A 25,263-nucleotide genomic window follows, 5' to 3' on the forward strand; every position below is an offset into this window, starting at 1 on the left:
AATGCTTCGCTCTAACGGCCCGGCCACGACATTGGTCTAAGCGCGACAGCGGTGAGCGGCAGCCATACGTGCGAATGAAAAGTCCCATCGCTGTGTCTCGCAGTTTTTCTTTTTATCAAAATCGGTGACATGGTTCCTTAGAACAAATCTTCGTATGTCTTATAGTTTCAGACTTTCCCATACTGACCGATTTGAATGGGCCACCCTGTATATGACATAGTCTTACAGTGGCCTAGGGTTCCAATTGGTTGACTGTACATACCTAAATAAATAAAAAATGCATTCATCGCATAATAATTATTTCCTGAATCTGTACAATCGGAAGAGATAAAACGTAATTTCCCCTTAAACATATTTAGAATAAAGAATATAAATTAGGTACTACAGTTTAAGCCCGGGTCACACAGAGGTCGTGACCGAGACGCGATTGATAAAAGTGAACAAACATTACAGGCATTAAATTGCAATTTATTGTACGAATACAATTAATTTCTATACAGAGGGCGAGTAAATGGTAAATAATATTGTTTTTGTAAATAATAACGCGTTATTATAATTACAAAGTTATTGTGTTTATAGAAATGTTTCAAAGAACATGTGTTTTTATTGTAATCATTTAAATACATACATATATTCTCAAAAGGGCCAAAAGGGGGGAACAGAGCTCATGAAACGAAATTGTGATATAACAGGTTGCTAGCATATCTCCTCACAATTGAACCCATATCCCGTAGTCGACTTCTACTACACCCACGGGAAGAAAGACCCCCTCTCCTTTAGTACTAGGTTGGGAAAGGTGAAATCCTTAAGCCGTCACCACACGAGCATTTGCGGGTAATTTAAATAATATCAGGGGCGGCTCACTCCGCATTCTATCGCCACGATAACAAGTACATATCGGCGGCCGCGTGTGGCGAGTTCGTAGCTCATTCAGTGGTTTAATAGCGGCATTTTGTGAACATCAAAGGAGTGAGCCTTCTGTACTTGTACTAATATATATTCTGTGATCATATTTTGAAAAGCATAAGGCATGCTAGGTATGGGCAAAGAGGATCGAGTAGTATAGAGAGTTACTGTCAAAGTAAAATGTGTAATCACATCAGTGCATAGACTGCCATCTCTCGACACAGGTTTAAAACTTTTGAACCTCAGTTTTGACAATTCGGCCCATATTCTTAGCTTGATATATATGTGTTAAAATGTCAAATATTAATATGAGCGACATCTAGCCGAGCGTCCCCCAAAGGTGTATCGCCATCTAGGTCACCGTACCTTTTCCTGTATGGTTTTGAGACTTTTGAGGTACGTTTTTTTCTTAGACTTTAGCTGTCTATACGGAGTTCCATATGTCTTTGGTATGGGGTATGCGTGTGGGGTCTGTCGTGATAATCCGGAGAAGGATAAAAATATCAAACACGTTGTTATTGAAATATAAACGACCGAAAACCCAATAACGAGAGCAAAATTAGATAGCAGCATTATCAACGGTGTTCAGCTTATAGCCATAATCATAATTCGTCGCACATGGCTTTGATATGAGCATTGAGTAATCGGCCTAACGTCATGGAAAATGTTTTTTTTTATCTTTTTTTTGAGCCTTGGTCCATGGGACTACGCCGGCTCCGTTAGGCCACTTCATATTATTAACAATAAATATACAAACTCATTATAAAAAATAAGTCAAAACAAAAGTAGAAAAATAACAACCGACTTTGTATATCCATATTAATAGCTTAGTCAACGAGCGATTCTAGATGGAATGGCCGAAAGCAGAAAGTTTCAATACGGGATGTTGTTAAAATTTATAGTTTAAAAAAACTAGAAAAACACGCTTTTTTAAATGCACGTAAAAGCCAAAAATAAATTATGGATCGTTCAAGTTGTCTCTATTTCTGGGATGAAGAGTAAACTATGTGCTTTTAATTATAATATTTGATTATAAAAGCGTGGGGCACTGTAACAGGAAAAACTTTTTGTATAACTTGCTGAGAAATCAAGTTAAGCTATGTTACGAGAAGCAGTTTACACAGATTGGCGCATTAACTGGACTTGCAGCACGACTGAAGCGCCCCACGCTTTTACAATCAAATATTATAATTAAAAGCACATAGTTTACTCTTCATCCCAGAAATAGAGACAACTTGAACGATCCATAATTTATTTTTGGCTTTTACGTGCATTTATAAAAGCGTGTTTTTCTAGTTTTTTTAAACTATAAGTTTATTTCCTCTTAAGGGTCTCAAGAAAACCCTATCCCAACTTATTTTAAATACTACGTTGATCTTTCTTTTTTGCGGAGGGCTTCGCCCCCCGAGCCCGCCTTTGTTTCCTCTTAAGGGTCTCAAGAAAACCCTATCCCAGCTTATTTTAAATACTACGTTGATCTTTTTTTTTTTGCGGGGGGCTTTGCTCCCCGAGCCCCCCTTTATTTGCTCTAAAGGGTCGCAAGAAAACCCTAACCCAACTTATTTTAAATACTACGTTGATCTTTCTTTTTTGCGGGGGCTTCGCCCCCCGAGCCCCCCTTTATTTCCTCTTAAGGGTCTCAAGAAAACCCTATCCCAACTTATTTTAAATACTACGTTGATCTTTCTTTTTGCGGGGGGCTTCGCCCCCCGAGCCCCCCTTTGCTTGCTCTTAAGGGTCACAAGAAAACCCTTTCCCAACTTATTTTAAATACTACGTTGATCTTTCTTTTTTGCGGGGGCTTCGCCCCCCGAGCCCCCCTTTATTTCCTCTTAAGGGTCTCAAGAAAACCCTATCCCAACTTATTTTAAATACTACGTTGATCTTTTTTTTTGCGGGGTTCTTCGCCCCCCGAGCCCCCCTTTATTTGCTCTAAAGGGTCGCAAGAAAACCCTAACCCAACTTATTTTAAATACTACGTTGATCTTTCTTTTTTGCGGGGGGCTTCGCCCCCGGAGCCCCCCTTTATTTCCTCTTAAGGGTCTCAAGAAAACCCTATCCCAGCTTATTTTAAATACTACGTTGATCTTTTTTTTTTTTTTTTTTGGGGGCTTTGCCCCCGAGCCCCCCTTTATTTGCTCTAAAGGGTCGCAAGAAAACCCTAACCCAACTTATTTTAAATACTACGTTGATCTTTCTTTTTTGCGGGGGGCTTCGCCCCCCGAGCCCCCCTTTATTTCCTCTTAAGGGTCTCAAGAAAACCCTATCCCAACTTATTTTAAATACTGCGTTGATCTTTCTTTTGCGGGGGCTTCGCCCCCGAGCCCCCCTTTATTTGCTCTTAAGGGTCTCAAGAAAACCCTATCCCAACTTATTTTAAATACTACGTTGATGTTTGTTTTATGCGGGGGGCTTCGCCTCCCGAGCCCCCCTTATTCTTACTCTTCAGGGTCACAAGAAAACCCTAACCCAACTTATTTTAAATACTACTTGATCCTTTTTTTTTGCGGGGGGCTTCGCCCCCGAGCCCCCCCTTTATTTGCTCTTAAGGGTCTCAAGAAAACTCTATCCCAACTTATTTTAAATAATACGTTGATCTTTTTAGTAGTTCCAGTTCATATCTTCCGGCTCCATCATCAGACCTTGAAACCTAATCGTAGTCAAAGTTCATTACAAGACTTTTCTAAGAAACGCAAAAACAGCTATGATACGATGTTCCATCATGTAGTTCCAGTTCATATCTTCCGGCTTCATCATCAGACCTTCAAACCTTATCGTAGTCAAAGTTCATTTCAAGACTTTTCTAAGAAACCCAAAAACAGCTATGATACGATGTTCCATCATGTAGTTCCAGTTCATATCTTCCGGCTCCATCATCAGACCTTGAAACCTAATCGTAGTCAAAGTTCATTACAAGACTTTTCTAAGAAACCCAAAAACAGCTATGATACGATGTTGCATCATGTAGTTCCAGTTCATATCTTCCGGCTCCATCATCAGATCAGTTCAACAGTACCATATTATTGTATTGTCATCAAAACTACATAGAGCTGCCAATTTTCATTACGCTACGATCCTTGGAAGATGGTTAAATTAGCCTCCTTAGATTCCATTACATAGTTACATACACGACGACCTAATAAAAGCGTGTTAAAAAATAAGTCAAAACAAAAGTAGAAAAATAACAACCGACTTTGTATATCCATACTAATAGCTTGGTCAACGAGCGATTCTAGATGGAATGGCCGAAAGCAGAAAGTTTCAATACGGGATGTTGTTAAGAGCGCTATGACAAAAAAAGGCGATATATTGTAAAATGCACAATATTTATCGACAAAATTGTACACTTTACTCATACTAAAAGACAGTGAAAGTACTTGTTTCAGTTAGAACATCTTATTAACTGTCGGTTAAATAAAAAACATATGAAAAAAAAAGCTTTTTCAATTAGTAATGATTGTTTTTCTGATGCTCGTTTAGGAAAAACCGCGTGAAGCACAGAATTCGGAGCTCTTATTATGTACAATTTGATAAGATCACTCTCATAAATGAGGTAAATTTAAGTTCCAAATATCTTGTACTTAAGGCCCATTAAACAATATTTATCATTTAATCCTTTGAAATTGAGAAATTGAAAGTAAAACGAACTCAATTTTGTCTTGAAAATACATCGAAACAAGTGATCATTTCTCCGAAAATCTACATGTTATCGAAGTTATTTTAGTATATAAATAATCTGCACAATGTGCTTAAACTGCTGTTATCCATTTGTCGTTATAATATTTTATCATGATTTTTTGCCAATTTTTTGAAAACTAGCCTTCCTGTCGCTATTTTACCGGCGACGGACGCCTGCGATTTCAGTGCCGCGCCGGAGCTCGAGGAGGGAGGACGTATGTCGCTTTGGTCTCCGAGTTTTCATCGCAAACGTCGAGAATATTTATTGTTGTGTGGGTCGGACGCCTTGTTTCTACACGGGCTATCCTCGCATTGTGTGTGTGTAAACAGCGATCAACGAATTTGATCCTAGATCCGTAAATATTTGCTTTTGTAATACTTTGTTATGTTTAAATGTTAAAGTATTACAACGTTGTGATGATGTGAAATTACAATACGGTCAAGATGATAAGACACATCAAGATGGTACTCGGGATCTGATGATGGAGCCAGAAGGTGGTCACCAGTACCAGTGAACCATGTAAGTAAACGACTTCGTGTTTAGGCTCGTTGGGTTCGTCTCAACAAGACCTTTGACAAGAGGTGGTACTCAGGGTCTGATGATGGAGCCAGATGGTGGTCACCAGTACCAATGAACCATATAACTAAACCCAGAGATGGGGAAATCGTAATCGATTCCGGATTACACGATTACTTGATTTTACTTTGTAATCTGACACTACTGGGTGTCAGATTACTTGTAATGTAATCAAGTGAAACGGTAAATTACCATTACATGTAAAGGAATCACTAATCATCTATACAATCATTACTATTACCAATAATTCGGAATCATAGTCGATTCAAAATAACTGAAATTATTGACTTGATTACTTTCAGATTACGAATATGTAGTACCTCAGCCGACGTATCATGCTTCCAATTTTATCACTTATCCACGTGGATAAGACAACTGTCACTCTCACACTGACATACTTGCCTAAGCGTGACGGATGCTTTATCCACGTGGATAAGTGATAAAATTCGAAGCATGATACGCCGGCTGATTGCTAACTGTCACTTTGACACAAAAGTCGTCATGGGTGTCGTAAAATAGGTTTTAGGAGGTGCTGATTCCAAAATTAATGACTAATGTTCAATCTGACATTGCTGACTGTCACTCTGACACAAAAGTCGTCATGGGTGTCGTAAAATAGGTTTTAGGGGGTGCTGATTCCAAAATGAATGACCAATTTGGAATCTGACATTGCTGACTGTCACTTTGACACAAAAGTCGTCATGGGTGTCGTAAAATAGGTTTTAGGGGGTGCTGATTCCAAAATTAATGACCAATGTGGAATCTGACATTGCTGACTGTCACTTTGACACAAAAGTCGTCATGGGTGTCGTAAAATAGGTTTTAGGAGGTGCTGATTCCAAAATTAATGACTAATGTTCAATCTGACATTGCTGACTGTCACTCTGACACAAAAGTCGTCATGGGTGTCGTAAAATAGGTTTTAGGGGTGCTGATTCCAAAATTAATGACCAATTTGGAATCTGACATTGCTGACTGTCACTTTGACACAAAAGTCGTCATGGGTGTCGTAAAATAGGTTTTAGGGGTGCTGATTCCAAAATTAATGACCAATGTGGAATCTGACATTGCTGACTGTCACTTTGACACAAAAGTCGTCATGGGTGTCGTAAAATAGGTTTTAGGGGGTGCTGATTCCAAAATTAATGACCAATGATCAATCTGACATTGCTGACTGTCACTCTGACACAAAAGTCGTCATGGGTGTCGTAAAATAGGTTTTAGGGGTGCTGATTCCAAAATTAATGACCAATGTTCAATCTGACATTGCTGACTGTCACTCTGACACAAAAGTCGTCATGGGTGTCGTAAAATAGGTTTTAGGGGGTGCTGATTCCAAAATTAATGACCAATGTTCAATCTGACATTGCTGACTGTCACTTTGACACAAAAGTCGTCATGGGTGTCGTAAAATAGGTTTTAGGGGGTGCTGATTCCAAAATTAGTGACCAATTTGGAATCTGACATTGCTGACTGTCACTTTGACACAAAAGTCGTCATGGGTGTCGTCAAATAGGTATCCGGAGGTGTTTGAAAACTAATGACCAATTTGGAATCTGACACTGTTGACTGTCACTTTGACACAAAAGTGATCATGGGTGTCTTCAAATAGGTTTTCATGGGTACTGATCTCAATATTAATGATCAATTTGGAATCTGACATTGCTGACTGTCACTTTGACATAAAAGTCGTTATGGGTGTCGTCAAATAGGTTTCCTTTCCAGGGGTACTGTGCAATGTCAGGTTCCAAATCGGTCATTACTTTTTAAATCATTTCATTAATTTTGGAATCAGTGCCACCTAAAAACTGTTTGACTAAACCCATGATTCCTTTTGTGTCAAAATTACAATTAGCACTGTGAGATTCCAAAATAGTCGTTAATTTTGGAATCAGCACCCCCGGAAACCTTTTTGAAGACACCCATGACGACTTTTGTGTCAAAGTGACAGTCAGCAATGTCAAGATTCCAAATCGGTCATTAATTTTCAAATCAGCACCTCCGGAAACCTATTTGACGACACTCATGACGACTTTTGTGTCAAAGTGACAGTCAGCAATGTTAGATTCCACATTAGTCATTATTTTTGGAATCAGCACCCCCTAAAACGTATTTTACGACACCCAAGATGACTTTTGTGTCAAAGTGGCAGTCAGCAATGTTAGATTCCACATTGGTCATTAATTTTGGAATCAGCACCCCCTGAAACCAATTTTACGACACCCATGACGACTTTTGTGTCAAAGTGACAGTCAGCAATGTCAGATTCCACATTGTTCATTAATTTTGGAATCAGCACCCCCGCAAACCTATTTGACGACACCCATGACGACTTTTGTGTCAAAGTGACAGTCAGCAATGTCAGATTCCACATTGGTCATTAATTTTGGAATCAGCACCCCCTAAAACCTATTTTACGACACCCATGACGACTTTTGTGTCAAAGTGACAGTCAGCAATGTCAGATTCCACATTGGCCATTAATTTTGGAATCAGCACCCCCTAAAACCTATTTTACGACACCCATGACGACTTTTGTGTCAAAGTGACAGTCAGCAATGTCAGATTCCAAATCGGTCATTAATTTTTAAATCAGCACACCCGAAAACCTATACTCGTGGTATATGCACTTGAAATGTGAAAGTGAAAATGCTAGAATGACATGTAAACCACGAAGTTGTATAGTCATATTGTTCATTGGTATTGGTGACCACCATCTGGCTCCATCATCAGACCCTGAGCACCACCTTGAAGTAATTAGAATTGTATTTGTCTTATTTTATCATCATATTAATATAATTATACTTTACTCTAATACTTATCATATAACAAAAGCAAATATTTGGGATGGGATCTACTTTTATAATTATTACTTAAATTTTTTAAATAAATTTTAACATAATTGATATTATTTCGCGCTATATTCTCGTATTTTCGTACAAAATAATGTTTATTAGAAACCAAAAGTTTATATCGAGATAGTAGATTGTGGTTGTTATCAAAATTCCATATAAAGGATCAAGATTGTTTTGTCCATTATTGTAGTGCGAGCGAGTGATAAGACGTGCTAGAAAGGGTCGGCATATTGGGCTCGCGCGGCGGGTAAAATACCTAATTTCGCCCGACGCCGAAATGTTATAACGCTCTTAAGGTGCGTTTAAACGGCGCGTGTTCACGATCTTACGCGAGCCGAGCCGTCCGTGTAGATGCGGCTCGGCTCAATACGAACGCGAGCCTGTGCGTTTACACAGCGCGAGGTAGCACGATCCTACGCGAGCCGAGCCGTCCGTGTAGAACTGTAGATACACGAACGCGAGCCTGCTCGCGCGGCGTGGCGGCACATCGCGCTGTTGAAGCGCCGTCCGCTTGTCCGTTCTGCAATACGAATAAACAAAAACGCCTTGCTCCAGCAGCAGCTACTGTTATTTTGCTCGGTAGTGAACATTTACTACAAAAAGAAAGACGAAGAAGACGATGGTGGATTCGTGTCCACGCATCGTGGACATTGTTGCGATTTTTGTGCCCTAGATGTTTTGGGTTCCATATTGATGGTTCCTCTTCATATAATTCAATAAAGCTTTGAATCATATCGCGCGCCGTTTAAACGCACCTTTAGGGATAGTCAGGATACATACTAAAAGTCCTCGGACTTTGGACGTGAGCTCGAAGAGGGGGGGGTGAATAAGGTACCATTTTTTGGTTTTTTGCTCATATTTCAAAAACTATGCGTCATACGAAATTTTGGTTTACTACACTTTGAAAGCTTATAAAATTCTCTATAACTTTGATCTAGAAACTTGTTTTCTATTCTTAACCTATGATATGAGCTCCTAAAAACTGTTATTTTTTTAAAAATCGTCCCCCCCCCACTTTTTGCTTCATACATTGCTCCATATCTTGAAAAATATTTATCTTAGACAAAAGTTTTCTTAAAAAATCTTGTAGATCATTCAAGTACCTTTCATAATATGTGTACCTACATATGCTTCTGTGTCATGTACCGTTGAATAATTATACGACTTTAAAACGAAATGAAACAACAAATGTATGTGATAAACATGTAAAATATGTATTTCATGACTATGATTGTATTACGATACTGTATAAATGCATTGCATTGTCGCGCGCGAGTTCATACATCAAGCGCGACTTCAAGTATTTATTTATATACCTACTCGCGCGCGACAAGGCAAATTGTGCTAGAGGGGCTGGTATATAAAGGCACTCTTGGTCGGAAGCGCGCAATGCACTGCAAACATGCTCGCTTATTAGATTGTCCAACAAACATTTATCGCTAAGCAATAAAGATTAGTTACGTTTATACTTCGTTAGTACGGACTATAAACTTTTAATTATCTATGACCGCGGCTTTAATGGCCACGCCGGAATAAATGCGATCTCAATCTCGCACGAATAACGGCCCAGCCACGACATTGGTCTAAGCGCGACAGCGATGAGCGGCAGCCATACGTGCGAATGAAAAGTCCCATCACTGTGTCTCGCTCCAATTAGTGTTGTTATAAGACTAGTCTTGAAGACTTTTAAACCTTAAAGACTTGCAAACCCTAAAGGTTCACGCTTTAAAGACTCAAGCGTTAAAGGTTTTAGCTCAGAAACGGTTCAGAACCTTAACGACTCAAGCTTTTTATGAGCTCTTAAGAGTGAGTCTTTAAGACTTGGGCTTCATAGAGAGCTCAAGCCCCCTAAACCTCGAAGGCCTGTGTCAAGCTTTACGAGCTCAAACAACGAGCTTTATAGGCAGATAGTAATTATTTTTAACCCTTAATTTGACGTGTCGGTTTGGTAGATTTTAGGGTTCCGTACACAATGGGTAAAAACGTAAGTCTATTACTAAGACTCAGATATCCGTCCACCCGGTCACGTCACCACGCTGTATCTCATGTATCTCAGGATACTAAAAAGTACGGAGCTCTCAGTGGGCGAGTCCGACTCGCACTTGGCCTGTTTTATTACTTCTGTTGACCTTAGGATCTAGTTTATTAAAAGCTCTTAAGACTTAAATGCTACAAACCTTATAGACTTAAACCTTCAAAGCTTAGGAGTATTTAAAGCTTGAGGACTAAAGACTCGAGGATTCTGTGCTCGTAAGCAGCAACGCAAACTTATAAGGTTGAGGCTTATATGGTCGAGGCTTTAAGGTTCGAGGCTTTAAGACTCAGAAGTCGCGACTCGAGTTTTGTAGTTTACGCCTCAAAGCTTAAATTCACAATAGTCATAGGGCTTACGGCGAAATTATGGTCAAAAGCTGCACTTTATGCAGAAAGCAAGCCACTTTGCACAGTGATACTAGGGACCAATACAAACGTTTTCATCCGAGGAAACACGATTTTCATCCACTAGAATTCAAGATGGCGGACATTTTCCAAAATGGCGGCCGCATATTTTTAAAAATTTATAGAATCGTAACGGCTGCACCGATTTTGATGGTTGGGGTGTTTATCGCATCGTATTGAAGAGTTCATTAATATAAAAAAATAAAATCATAAAAAAGGTAAGATGGCGGCCAAATAATAAGAAAAATATGAAAATTTCAAACTTTTTTTTTTCATTCTCGTGCAATTTACCAATAAATTTTCTATGATATGGTCACATTTTTATGTATTTAAATTAAACCTGATAATATTATCTATATAATAAAATAAAAATCATGAAAATCTGTTGAGTAGTTTTTGAACTATACTCATTTGAAATGGAGCGCGCGGATTTGAAAGACGTTTTCGCACGTGATGTAAACAATTTTGGAATCATAACGGCTGCACCGATTTTAATGGTTGGGGTAGCTATCAGTTTGTATTAAAACATTTATTTATATAAAAATTAAAATCATTTAAAAAATAAAGATGGCGGCCGAATAATAAAAAAAATATGAAATTTTAAATTTTTCTTTTATTCTCACGAAATTTACAAATAGTTTTTCCACCATATGGTCACATTTTTATTTATTTAAATAAAATCCGATATTAACGTCTACAAAATGAAACAAGAAACATTAAAATCCGTTCAGTAGTTTTTGAACTATACGCATTGAAAATAAAGCGCGCGGGTTTGAAAGACGTCTTTGCACTTGATATGTGATGCATCGTATCGTTTGGTACCGCTATACACGCAAGACTGATTATTTATTTTGGTCTCAACTTACTATATTACTATTCAGAATCAATGGTTTTAGTATTTATATATATTATTAGTTTTTTATTCCGAGTTTAGGTATATTTAGACAACCCCCGTAAACTTGACCATCACATAATTTTTATTTTAATACGTAAAAGAACTTAAATGCACATAACATAACATTTGTATTAATAGCAATTGTCCTTTCCGAGGACTCCAGAGATAATTTTCGACAACTTCTGTAGGGCCCCCTACAGAAGTTGTCGAAAATTATCTCTGGAGTCATATATACGGAAACATATATTAATACAAAACATATTTTTTACTTCTCGTCTAGGTTATACTGAAAGATAAAAGAGATACAAAATAATATCAAACAAGGAAATAATGATAACATAATAATTTATAGTAATAGCATAGTGGATACCCCCTCCCAACTGAGGGGGACTGAAATCTTCTCGAGGCTGAGGCGTAGGGTTAGAGCCGGCGTAGCTTTATTTGACATTCATATGCGCATTGTAATATGCCTACTTGAAAAATAAATATTTCATTTTCATTTTTTCATTTTTTTTATAATATCATTTTTGCAAAATACTTTTTATTTTGGCAGATCCCTTTGCAAATAAAACATTATTAATACATTGCATTATTTGCATTGCGCCGCGCAGGGTAGACCCACAACACGTACAGCGTATTGTTTCGCAGCCTTTTTCACAACCGCAATTGTCCAAGTATACATATTCATACCATATCTCCCTGTTTTCAGACCACTGCAGTACCCAACTATCGTTGTACGTCTTCCAACCCCAGGATGATGGAAGTAATATCCAGAATATGGGGCGTTGTTATACGACACGGAGTGCTGCCGATGTTGGTTAGGTACTAATTTATTTTCGGTGGTAAACAGTTTCATGCTCACCAAGTTGAACTGGAGTGAACTTTTCAAGCATGGCGATTATTCCTCCCGGAAGACTTTGTAGTTACTGCGATGTTTCTATCAAAGCTGGTATAACTTCAGTGTGTGTGCAAACAATGTTTTAGAACATTTTTTCCTTTTGTATTGAAAAAAGAAGTGGTATCAGACGTAAAAGCGTAAAAACCACGAATAGCAGTAGTACCTTATACTCCGGTAGGTTATTCTCATTTGAAGTCTTAAGAAAATATACTAGATAAGAATTGGAAATTTCCCAATATAATTAGCTCCAAAGATCACATTCTTAAATGCCAAATTGGGACCGTTCTTAACACATATTTTAGTGAGCAAGCATGGACTCAGGCCTGTTTACCGGTATGGTTTGGCGGCTGAGGCACTCGTAAAGTGTCATTTTGCCGTCATTCCTGCCTCCATTTACATCACGTCCGATCTCGCACGTAACGCCCTGAAAGCCTCCACGGCTACAAACTGCGAGATAAACTCAACGAAGGGCATTGGACACTCTAGCATCCGTTACCACCCTGAACTCACTCGAGGTCTCACATGAGGCAAAGACCTTTCGAGGCTCTAAGCTAGGTCCAAACCCGAATCTGGCCTGACTTTACGTCTATCCTTCACCCGAAGACTCCAGTGGTTTTTATTTAAATACCAAGACATCTGTATCGGAAGATGTGAGGATACGCGTGAGTCCCTGTTCCGCCATATCTTTTGCGCGAGGTACAATGAGGCTATCAGCTTCTTCCGGTTACGTTCCTATGGTTTACCCTGAAATAGCAGAGCAAATGTTCTCTGAGGAAGTAAATTGTTTAGAAAAAAAAATCACCACATTTATAACATCAACAGGCTATAGTTTCTCGAAAAAGTCTTGTTGGTTGTCATGCTGAACAGTGTATTCCTGGAGGAATAATGGCCAAGCTTGAAAACTTGATCCGCAGACTCAACATTTATAGGTTAACTTGGTGCGCAAGGAACTGTTTCCAACCAAAATTAATAACCAGCATCCCACCAACATCGCCAGCACTACAAAAACATACGCTCCTTGTCACAGAAAACAAGTTATTTTATACATAGATATTTCTGAAGCCCCCTACAGAAGTTGTCGAAAATTATCTCTGGAGTCCTCGGAAAGGACAATTGCTATTAATACAAATGTTATGTTATGTGCATTTAAGTTCTTTTACGTATTAAAATACAAATTATGTGATGGTCAAGTTTACAGGGGTTATCTAAATATACCTAAACTCGGAATAAAAAACTAATAATGTATATGAATACTAAAAACATTGATTCTGAATAGTAATATAGTAAGTTGTGACTAAAATAAATAATCAGTCTTGCGTCTATAGCGGTACCAAACGATACGATGCATCACATATCAAGTGCAAAGACGTCTTTCAAACCCGCGCGCTTCATTTTCAATGCGTATACATAGTTCAAAAACTACTGAACGGATTTTAATGTTTTTTGTTTTATTTTGCAGATGTTAATATCAGATTTTATTAAAAAAAATAAAAATGTGACTATATGGTAGAAAAACTATTTGTAAATTTAGTGAGAATAAAAAAAAATGAAAATTTCATTTTTTTTTTTATTATTCGGCCGCCATCTTTATTTTTTAAATGATTTTAATATTTATATAAATAAATGTTTTAATACAAACTGATAGTTACCCCACCCATTAAAATCGGTGCAGCCGTTATGATTCCAAAATTGTTTACATCACGTGCGAAAACGTCTTTCAAATCCGCGCGCTCCATTTCAAATCAGTATAGTTCAAAAACTACTCAACGGATTTTCATGATTTTTATTTTATTATGTAGATAATATTATCAGGTTTAATTTAAATACATAAAAATGTGGCCATATCATAGAAAATTTATTGGTAAATTGCACGAGAATGAAAAAAATAGTTTGAAATTTTCATATTTTTCTTATTATTCGGCCGCCATCTTAATTTTTTTTATGACTTTATTTTTTTATATTAATGAACTCTTCAATACGATGCGATAGACATCCCAACCATTAAAATCGGTGCAGCCGTTACGATTCTACAAATTTTTAAAAATATGCGGCCGCCATTTTGGAAAATGTCCGCCATCTTGAATTCTAGTGAATGAAAATCGTGTTTCCTCGGATGGAATCATTTGTATTGGTCCCTAGTATCACTGTGCAAAGTGGCTTGCTTTCTGCATAAAATGCAGTTTTTTTCCGTAAGCCCTATGACTACAACACTAGCTCCAATGTGTGGCCGCCGCTCACCGCTGTCGCGCTTAGACCAATGTCGTGGCTGAGCCGTAAGTGAGGCATGCGGCGTGCATGACAAACAATTGAAGCTCATACAAATGTCTTGAGTCGACGCTGCATAGGGTGGAGGCACGCTCTGCTCCGAGCGTCCACTCAGGCCTTACGCCGTGTCTTGCGTGGGCGACGGTCGCGCGACCGTCGCCGTCGCGTCTCATACTTCCATATCGATAAGGTTTGATTTCGTATGCGTCGCATCGCCGTCGCGCGACCATCGCGCGACCGTCGCCCACGCAAGCCACGGCGTTACACTAAAGCCTCCGCCACACATAAAGCGTTTTGAAAGCGCAGCATTAGCGGAGCGGAATGCGCGTTGAATGCGCATTAGCTCGTTAGTTCCCGCCGGCGTCCGCTGGACGCAACGCCAGCGGTCGTCCGGCGCACCGGTATCATTGCGCTCCGCCAGGGGCGGCTCACTCCGCGATTTTATCGCTGCGCTACAAAACTCTAAATTTGTTAATCAGTAACTTTCAAAATATATTCTAGAAGGCCAGGAAGGATATACGCCAAGCTTAAATTACAATCTTCCCTACAATCCCTACTGTTAACGCCATGACTGGCAACACTGTCCAGGACAGCCAACCTCCGGTCACCCCGCTGATCCAATGAGCAGCGGCCAGCGCCTCGACCTGCCGGACCAATAAGTATGAAGACTGAAGCGCCAGTTTCCCCCTTTCGTGTCACTATAAAAGCAAGGTGCCCGGCACCAGTGTCCCTTCTTTTCTAACCAAATTCTCTCTCCGTTACGTGTCCTAGACTAGAACCTCTCACTGTACTAAAAATCCATTAAAAATGGTAATATTTTAAAGCTGTTTTATTTAATGTCTGGGTTCCGGCTCAAACACCTACAATCTTCTCTGCTTTGCCCAAAGGTTGACTGGTAGAGAATGCCTCATGGCATTAAGTTCGCCTTTTGTACATTAAGTTGTTCTTTTGTGCAATAAAGTTTAAATAAATTCATCCTAGCGTCCACTGTTATTTCGCTCTCTGCATTTCTTATGATATGACACTGCGTCAATTTAGTCCATTAGCGACGCGTCGCGTCGAATCGCATTCAAATGTATGATGATTCGATGCGATTCGATTCGATTCCGCCTTAGTGGACGCCAGGCATTATTCCACCCACTTTTCAAATCTGTTTACGTTACATGACACGATATACTGAAAACATTGCTATCGAGACAGACGAAAAACAAGCTTATAATATTGGTATTAAGGTCCAAACCTCAATATGTTTTGTTGTTTATAAGCATTTATTAAAAGAATGTTTGGTTTGGACGGTTTGGTACAGTCAAATACAAAAAAATCTTCACAAGCATTGTTCTAATAATATAGTTCATACGAATCTTGAGACAAATTTCGCCTAGTGTATATGTAAATGTTTGTAAACTCTTTAAGTTCCTGTGTTTTGAAAACACATTTAAAAGGTAAAATAATGTTGGTAATAATAATAAGTAATAACCTAACCACAAAATTAAAATATTGAAAAAACCCCCGACCGCGACATAGTGGACCGATTTTCATAAAACATGCATGGTTAAGAACGCTCCCGACTAAGTCGACTAACTCAGCTTTCAAACAAAAAAAAACTAAATCCAAATCGGTTCATCCGTTCGGGAGCTACGATGCCACAGACAGACAGACAGGCAGACAGACAAACAGACACGTGAAACTTATAACACCCCGTCCCGTCGTTTTTGCGTCGGGGGTTAAAAATGAAATAAATTATTTTTCAAGTAGGTAGGCATATTACAATGCGCAAATGAACGTCAAATAAAACTACGCCGGCTCTAACCCTACGCCCCAGCCTCGAGAAAAAAAAAGAAAACCTTCCTTTTGAAAACCTTTTGAAAAGAAGCGGCCCGCCGAGTTTCTTGCCGGTCTCATCTCATATAGTGGATACCCCCCTCCAACTGACGGGGGACTGAAATCTTCTGTTATGTTTTTTTACAAATGGCGGACTTAATGCCTGTTTTTTCCTCATTTTAAGTACTTGTTGATTCCACGAGCATGTTTTTATATCATTATCGTTTAATTCCAGAGCCAAACGCATGAATTACGCGGTTCACTGAGTTTTTAACGGCTATATATCGCAATCAGGCGGATATTTTATGTATGTTCCGGTTTAGACGTATTTTGTAAGGAATTCTTATCTACTTTAAAAACAACATATTCAAATACAATACGACATCGGATCGGATAATGTGAAACCGCTCTAATGCCTAGACAATACAGGCGTGTACAGATATTTATGAGCACCTCAACCGCTTTGATATATCTGATGGTGACTGTGCCATAGGAAGTGCATTGTTAATATTGTTATCAAATAGATCCAGTTACGTTACCCGTCACGGCCTAGCCACGACAATGGTCTAAGCGCGACAGCGGTGAGCGGCGGCCATACATTGGAGCAAGACACAGCGATGGGACTTTTCATTCGCACGTATGGCTGCCGCTCACCGCTGTCGCGCTTAGACCAATGTCGTGGCTGGGCCGTTAAACCTAGAACCGCCACGCTTCAGTCTTCAAAAGTACATAGACAGAATAGTAGATTGCAAAGAGGATCGAGTATTAAAGAGAGTTACTGTCAAAGTAAAATGTGTAATCACAGTGCATAGACTGCCATCTCTCGACACAGGCTTAAAACTTTTGAACCTCAGTTTTGACAATTTGGCCCATATTCTTTAGCTTGATATGTTTTAAAATGTCAAATATTAATATTAGCGCCATCTAGCCGAGCGTACCCCAAAGGTGTATCGCCATCTAGCCCACCGTACCTTTTTCTGTATGGTTTTGGGGTACGTTTTTTTCTTAGACTTCATCTGTCTATACGAAGTTATATAGGTCTTTGTAATTGTGTAGCAAGGGATATTAGGGTCAATACGGGTAAGTGTGTCATAAGACTCATAAGGAAAAGCGTGTCTGACCTTCAAATTAGCATAACCTAACCAGAAAATTAAAATTTTGAAAAAACCCCCGACCGCGACATAGTAGACGGAGTTTCATGAAACATGGCTAAGAACACTCCCGACTTACTCAGCTTTCAGACAAAAAACTAAATCTAAATCGGTTCATCCGTTAGGGAGCTGCGATGCCACAGACAGACACACACACAGGCAGAGAGGCAGACAGACAGACAGACAAATACGTCAAACTTATACCACCCCGTCGTTTTTGGGTCGGGGGTTAAAAATGCGACCGACCACTACATCACCAGTTACACCACACATAGATGGCGCCACAAAAAATGCTTGTTGCGATCGATTATTTTGTACATTGGCGTTAAGTGTCACTTACGTGTATAAGAGTCGCCATCTACAAGTATAATCGAAAGTTACAAGACATTTTTTTTGTGGCGCCATCTATAGATGGTGTAGTGTATGCGCGTTCTTAGGCGATCGCATTTTAATGTATGGGATGGTATGATCTTCTTATATTTAATCTATGGTATTTATGACAATCAGCGCCACTCTGTCACATACGATGCCAAAAGAATCTAAGTTAGGCTTGTGCCGTTTCGTTCGTTGATCGGAGCGCTCCGATCTCGTTCAATCGCTCCCACGAACTAGTTCGCTCTTTTAGGTCTTTTGATCATTTAGTTCAGCCAGACCAGCGACCACTGCGGTCGGAAAGATCAGAACGAATGGGACCGAATAGTGTCAAAATGATACGAATAGTCCACAGATAGTAACATTCCGGGTCGAAAGGTTGTAAGTAACCGAAGTTTAATATGAAACCTTGATGTTTTTGTGTTGCTCTGCTAAGTAGCTCTCGCTCTCGGTCGGCGCAGTCACACACTCGTTCTTGATCGAAACCGCTCGCGCTCGCCGATCCTATACTGAACTAAATGAGCAAAGACCGATTCTCAGAGCACAAAAAGATTCAGTTCATTTCGGTCATTGATGGGATTTTATTCCTAACAGTTCATAGTTCGTGAACGACACAAGCCTAATCTAAGTGAGTGAAATTTCACACGGTCAGCTTACAAATCACGTATCATGTTATACAACATACATTAGTTGTCATCTACAATAGGTCTATTTGTGTAACGGTCTATGACAATAGGCCACCATGGTTACTGTACTTATACAGCGTGTTTTTTTTGTTTGCCGTTAAATTCGACAAGTCAAATAATTTTCATCGTTTTCATACATAATAAATGAATTTATTAGTGTGAGTGACCCTTAAGAATAACATTCAAGTTAGTGTCAAATTATTGACGGCGCATGTCAAAACAAATAACATTAGGAATTGGTAAAGGCTGTGACACACATGTTCAAAAATTATCTTTATTTTTTTAATAACTCGATAACCACAAGAGTTAAGACGCTAGTTTCTTAGAGAAATAAATTGTATTTGATGTTAATGAATATGCCCGTGTGGTGACGGGTTAAGAATTTCACCACCCCCTTTCTTCCCGTGGGTGTCGTAGAAGGCGACTGTGGGATATGGGGTAAATTGTGGCGTAGGCGAGAGGCTGGCAACCTGTCACTGCAATGTCACAGTTTCGTTTTCTTTCAACCCCTTATTTGCCAAGAGTGGCACTGAAACTGGAGTAGTTTCATGTGCTCTGCCTACCCCTTCATGGGATACAGGCGTGATTGTATGTATGTATGTATGTTAATGAATCTTCCCAGTTAACGGAATTCAATAACAACAGCGTGTATTGTGCCATTCATGATGGCCCACAGTCGAAATAACCCTTTGATGCCATGATATGAATGGAGACATGCGTCTACACAAATGACACTAATCTACACAAATTTGTTTCAGATAGTTCATATACCTTACTGAAAAGGAACAAGGTCTAATAATGCTTTCACAGCACCATTTTGTAGGGGCCTTTTCTTCAAAGACACATTATAATAAAATAAAATAAATATTATAGGACATTCTTACACAGATTGACTGAGGCCCACGGTAAGCTCAAGAAGGCTTGTGTTGTGGGTACTCAGACAACGATATATATAATATATAAATACTTATATGTATACATAGAAAACATCGATGACTCAGGAAAAAATATCTGTGACTCAGGAAAAAATATCATCACACAAATAAATGCCCTTACCGGGATTCGAACCCGGGACCGCGGCGTAGCAGGCAGGGTCACTACCGACTGCGCCAGACCGGTCATCGAAACAATACACTTTTTGAATAGCAACACAGACTCAATTACAGGAATTCACAAATAGAATATGGTCACGGCACATATCTACATATTTGCATTAAATCTAGAAGAGTCTGGACCAACATCTTGAGATTCTCACTAGGTGGTGAAATCAAGGGTCAGATGAAGAAGACGGTGATCTTGGCTTGGACACAACATCGGATAGCCCATTCGTTTCTCTCTCTACAGCCCTAACTACAGGCAGCCTTGGCCAGGCCCCAATACTGGCAGCACTCTAGGTTGTGTTTCTATAATGTGTTTATTAGTTGCTTTTGTAAAAACAGCTGGTAAAAATTGGATAACCACAGCCCAAGACAGACAAACATGGAAAAAGATGGAGGAGGCTTTCTACCCGAAAGGGGCCATACAATAATATAAATACATATAAACATTCAAATACGCAATAACATGTATGGAAAAATAAAAGCTATAATAATAATGTGTTTATTATATTAATTTGTAAATGTTTCTGTATTTTCATTTATAATCATTCTTTAGGTGTTTTGTATGTTGAGAAACGTCGTCATTGGCAAAATCCACCTTGGAAAAAAGACCGAGGAGTAAAAGCCATTTAAAAAAATCATATTATAAATAACCTAGCGTAAGATTTTAAATAAATAAAGGATAATAACTGTTAAAACTTACTTTTACCCGCGTCAATGTCGGGTGCTCTCAAATAATTCACTACGCTGTCCTCCTTGGGCTCCTTTTTCTTCTTAATCCGCTTCACAACCATTTGCAACAATTTGCCGCTCTCCGTCAGTTGATTGTCCATCATTTCCTCCAATTTATTTATCCTAGTCTCTATGTCCTCTACTTTGACACTTCTTTTCGATACAGGAGCATCATTCCCGTTATAAAAGAACATCAGCGATATAATAAATAATGAAACTAGACCTACTACGAGGAATTTCTTTAAATATAGTCTCATTTTGATGGCAATTACTAAAAAACACCACTATCACATATATTTAAGACGGCGATAGTAATAATAGTTCATAATAGGTCAATTAAAAAGTAACACATTTTTTAAATGTTTTTTTTTTAATTAAAAATAATTACGCCGAGTTCAAGGAAAACATTAACAATTTAAACACAATAGTTCACTGTTTACACACATTTCTGAGGCAATTTCACGGGCGCAATATGTTGCAGTTTACTCAACACTAGTCGCGTGTCCGGAACAACTGAGTAAATGTTAAAAATTCTGATAAATTAAATCACAACAACAATGCCTATTGGACACGTCAAAGAAACAATTGACGGCGGCGACCGAACGTAATCGAAGTGACAGTTGAGTTCAGGTGTTACCAGTATAATAAAGGAAAATTCCCATGATTCGCGGAAAATGAGCGCCGTCACAACCAAAAATTGAGGCGCCCTTATTTTGTTTTACTTAGAGGGTACACCCACGGGCGACTTTTCAAAATGTCTTTCTTGTCGCGATACGACCATGGGCTAATATGAAAGTGCGCTCACGAAGCGAAGCAACTTTTCATACAAATACGCAAGTCGCCGTCGCCGAGCAACTTTGTCGCCCGTGGGCGCGCCCCCTATACCACAGTATAATAAATAAAGAGTACTATAGTACAGTATGGCCACTCCCTCTCCTCGCTGAAAGCGCCGCCCACCCCCTCTCGGTTACCTCACAGTTACCGCCTGTCAAAAACGCGAACAGTCAACCTGTCATATCTCACTCATACAAGCATGGTACGCGTTCACCTACACGAGCTTAGAATGTGTGCTAGGAACGCGCCTCTTTCATATATTTAATCGCCAGTGTCCGAGATGTACTTATACTAATGATTTAGCTAACAATGAGTCTCTAAAAATTGTGACGCATTTACAAAATCCTAACAGGACCAAAATAAATTTGGCTATGATGCAGAGTGTTAGTGTTGAGTTCCTCACTCGTGAGGCACCTCATTTGTACCACTCATATTGTTAATTTGTCGCAGTACTTCACACGGCAAAAATGTATTGCATCACACTTCAACTCACCGCACCTCATTTTACTCGCTTGTGACAGTCGCAACACAAACACCTCACGCCTCACAAAGCATTCACGTACTTCAAATGTCACAAAAACGTCAAAACTCATCATCCACACGCGCGCCTCGCGGCCCTCAAATACTCGCTCGCAACAGTAGCAACACAAACACCTCATTCCTCACAGATCATGCACATACTTCAAATGTCACAAAACGTCAAAAACTCATCATCCACTCGCGCGCCTCGCGGCAGACGCGGCCCTCAAACTCCGTCGCGAGAGTCGACACCTCAAATGAAGTGATCAACCACACGTTCAGTTATCGAACTACAGACCTTATGGCCGGGACAAAAGGTCCACCGATAAAATAAAATGTATCGTTTGACTCGTTTGTACCGGAAATCGCTTTGTACCGGAAAGACAGAAGAGGCACTGTGACAACAACACTTCAAAAATCCTTTCAAAGTGAAACAGATAGTTACGTTTACCATAAGAGGGAGTGAGACAGACACACGCGGGCTTCAAATTTGCCTCACCAAAAATACGTTACACATGACTCGAAAGAAAACAATCTTATGCGCCGCAAGTTTTCATACATTTTACGCCTTTTTGATCCCAGGATAGTTAACTTGCTCGCAAAAATCGCGCGAAAAATCAGACGATTTCGCGTGAACCACATCTTTTGTCTCTGTCGCATTTGTGAAGTCATGAATAAATGCAGCTGAGATGCAAAATGTTGTTTTTCGCGGCAGGTCTTCATTTTTGAATTTTTTGATAGCTATTATTGTGCTAACACATTGACCAGTATAACGTGATCTACCGCAGCAATAGAGTTTGTATGGCTATTGTTATGTGTAATCAGGGAGCTCTCTTAGACTGGACGTTGAAATGGTAACTCAAGTGTTTTGAATATTCGGAATACCAAGCATACCAACACAGAGGGCCAACCACTGAGAAGATGCGTTTACGAAGCTTGCTTAAAAACAATTACAAGATTACTGACCGAAATATAATATAAATTATGTGAAGCATGGTAGTTTAATTAAGTATTTAATCAGTAATAGAATAATTCATTTCTTAATTCAATAGAATGATAAATAAATCCGACACGAAACGTAATTCACAGGCGGTTGACGTTGACAGTAATGACAGTTTACAGAAGAAAAGTTAGTTTGTACGTACTTAGTTGCATTAGCAATATTTGCATAAAGTTTAGTTTTGTCCTACAGTGATAATACTAATAAATGAGCCAAAATGTAATAATGGTGACAACTTTTACACAATCAAATATACCTGTGATTCTGCCTTAGTGTCATTTGTGTGCAAAAAAATAGTGAAACTGAACTGAAAAGACTTACCGGCGTCGCGAATGTTGATGGTGTTTTTAATTACTATCATATTGCTTTTAAAACACATGGAGTGGTAGGTTTGTTATTTTTATGTAAAAGTGGTACTAATTATAAAACAATACGAACTTTAGTTTGTTTTAAAACATGCAGTTTTATGGTAACTATGCTAATCAAAGTATGTTATTATTAAGCTGTTAATAATATGAAACCACTGTAATTTGTAGCAGTAATTTAAATGGAACAAACTGTAAATAATATTATTCAATGGCAAAATTAGACCCAGTTCCATAAAAACATCAAATTAAGTTGTTATGCAGGCCTCTATGACAGTCCTTGAAATATTTTTTAATTTTATCTATTTTCTCTTGTTAAATGTTCAAGTACTCATTATGACTAATGAAATTTAGTATGTATAAAGGATATTTACCTAGTACACAACTACACATACTAGTTTTTGTTGCCGATGGATTTTGTCAAACAGCCGATGCTAGAAATTATATATATATACAGATCAGTACCTCACCTCATTTGAAGTAAGACATTGTAACACCTCATTTTTGGAAATGAGGTACTCATACAAACTCATTTGAAATTGATGTCCTACCCATCACTACAGAGTGTACCTTCACGATCAAACCAATAGCAACGATGAAATTAAAAAATGGTGACTATTAGTATTATATAACTGAAACTAGATGTAGTCTACTATTATTGCGCTATTAGGCAATTGTCAATTTACAATGAAAATGTTAAAGAAAATCTTTAAAGTAGCGGTATTTGCCTTACTTGGTATCACTGAAAATGACAGTTTCGGTTCAGTGTAGCCAGACTTAAATAAATAAAAAATATTCAGAATATTTTTTTGGTTATTCCAGACACTATTTTAAACGTCGATCGAGCCGAATACATTTGCCGAATTTAAGCATGCAAAGTGTCATTGCCATTTTGAATTTGAATAGCGCGCATTTTAAACATATTTTAAACAATATATTTCAAAGAGTAATATTAGTATATTTATTGCAGTTTAAATACAACGAGATTGTGTTATTTATACTGTTAATGAAATGAAAATTGGTGCATTGAGTTCGAAAATTTGCTACAGATCAGCTCTCAAAGATTTTTTGATTTGAATCGAAATGCACCACATGATTGCTAAACTGTAATGCTGTGTTACTTTTTGATGAATAAAATATTCTGAAATACCTCTTACTCTACCCGGTAAGTGCGTCGTTGTATAAAATAATGGTACAATTAAGAGTCAAGTTTATGAGGATTCAAAACACAACGAAAAACTTCGAAAATAAATAGGTAGTGAGTGCCCTTACTTGTTGATTGATACTTACGGATTGTTAGAGGGCGCGCACACGGACGACTTTTAGCTGCAATTTTTTTGTCGCATGGACATATTTGTATGAAAAGTTGCGGGGCTTCGTGAGCGCACTTTTATACTAGCCCATGCCCACAAAAAGGTTGCATCGAAAAGTCGCCCATGGGCGTACCCTCTTAGAGACGTAAGTTAGAGTAGGTATGTCCGGAAAAAGAGGAATCATAGAATATATAGATCCTCATACATTTCACGATTCTTTTCTGGCGAGCAGTCTGGCCTAGCGGGTACTGATTCTGCCTGCTAAGCCGGGGCCCTGGGTTTGAATCCCGGTAGGGCATTTATTTGTGTGACGAGCATCTAAGGTATAATTCTGATCATGACCCATGGATGATGATGGCCTCATTGATTAGCCAACAAAATGAGGGCAGCACCAGTCAAACACAGCGAAAATAGAACGCGAAGGTAAGAGTAAAAAACTTTATCTACCTACTGTTTACTCTTAGGCATATGTTATCTATACCGGAACGGTTTTAAACAATTTAAACTAATACAAAACTTATGCCTAATTAACCAATAAGGGCATGAAATCGACCCTCCCCACATGTTAATAGTTCACAAAAACAACCATAACTTTGCAGTTCCCGCATCACTAAAATATATAAAGATTCTAGAAATTTTAAATTTCACCAACCGCATTTTAAAAGCAAATTTAAAAATGCAGTTGTAGTGGCGCTAGTAGTCTTAATAAACATGACAGTTCGTATGAAGTTATGTTAGTTCCAAATTTCGACACCCGCATGTAGTTGTTGGTGAAACCATAAATTATAGAAGGTAGCGCCATGGCGCATACCGAAGCAATTTGAAAGCGCTAAAGTTGAAATGAAAGGTCGCATGCCACA

General features: G+C 38.7%; 1 protein-coding gene across 1 annotated transcript in view; it reads right to left on the reverse strand.

Annotated features, from left to right (window-relative positions):
* LOC125238792 (alpha-1,3-mannosyl-glycoprotein 2-beta-N-acetylglucosaminyltransferase) overlaps window positions 1-20,949 on the reverse strand; it is a 39,561-nt gene extending 18,612 nt beyond the window's left edge. The window contains exon 1 of the mRNA XM_048146235.1: window positions 20,344-20,949. Within this exon, the coding sequence (XP_048002192.1) occupies window positions 20,344-20,629 (286 nt within the window). The 5' untranslated portion in view covers window positions 20,630-20,949. The remainder of the gene's footprint in view (window positions 1-20,343) is intronic.
* Window positions 20,950-25,263: the final 4,314 nt, after the last annotated feature.

This window comes from Leguminivora glycinivorella, chromosome 24 (assembly GCF_023078275.1).
Source record: "Leguminivora glycinivorella isolate SPB_JAAS2020 chromosome 24, LegGlyc_1.1, whole genome shotgun sequence".
NCBI lineage: Eukaryota > Metazoa > Arthropoda > Insecta > Lepidoptera > Tortricidae > Leguminivora > Leguminivora glycinivorella.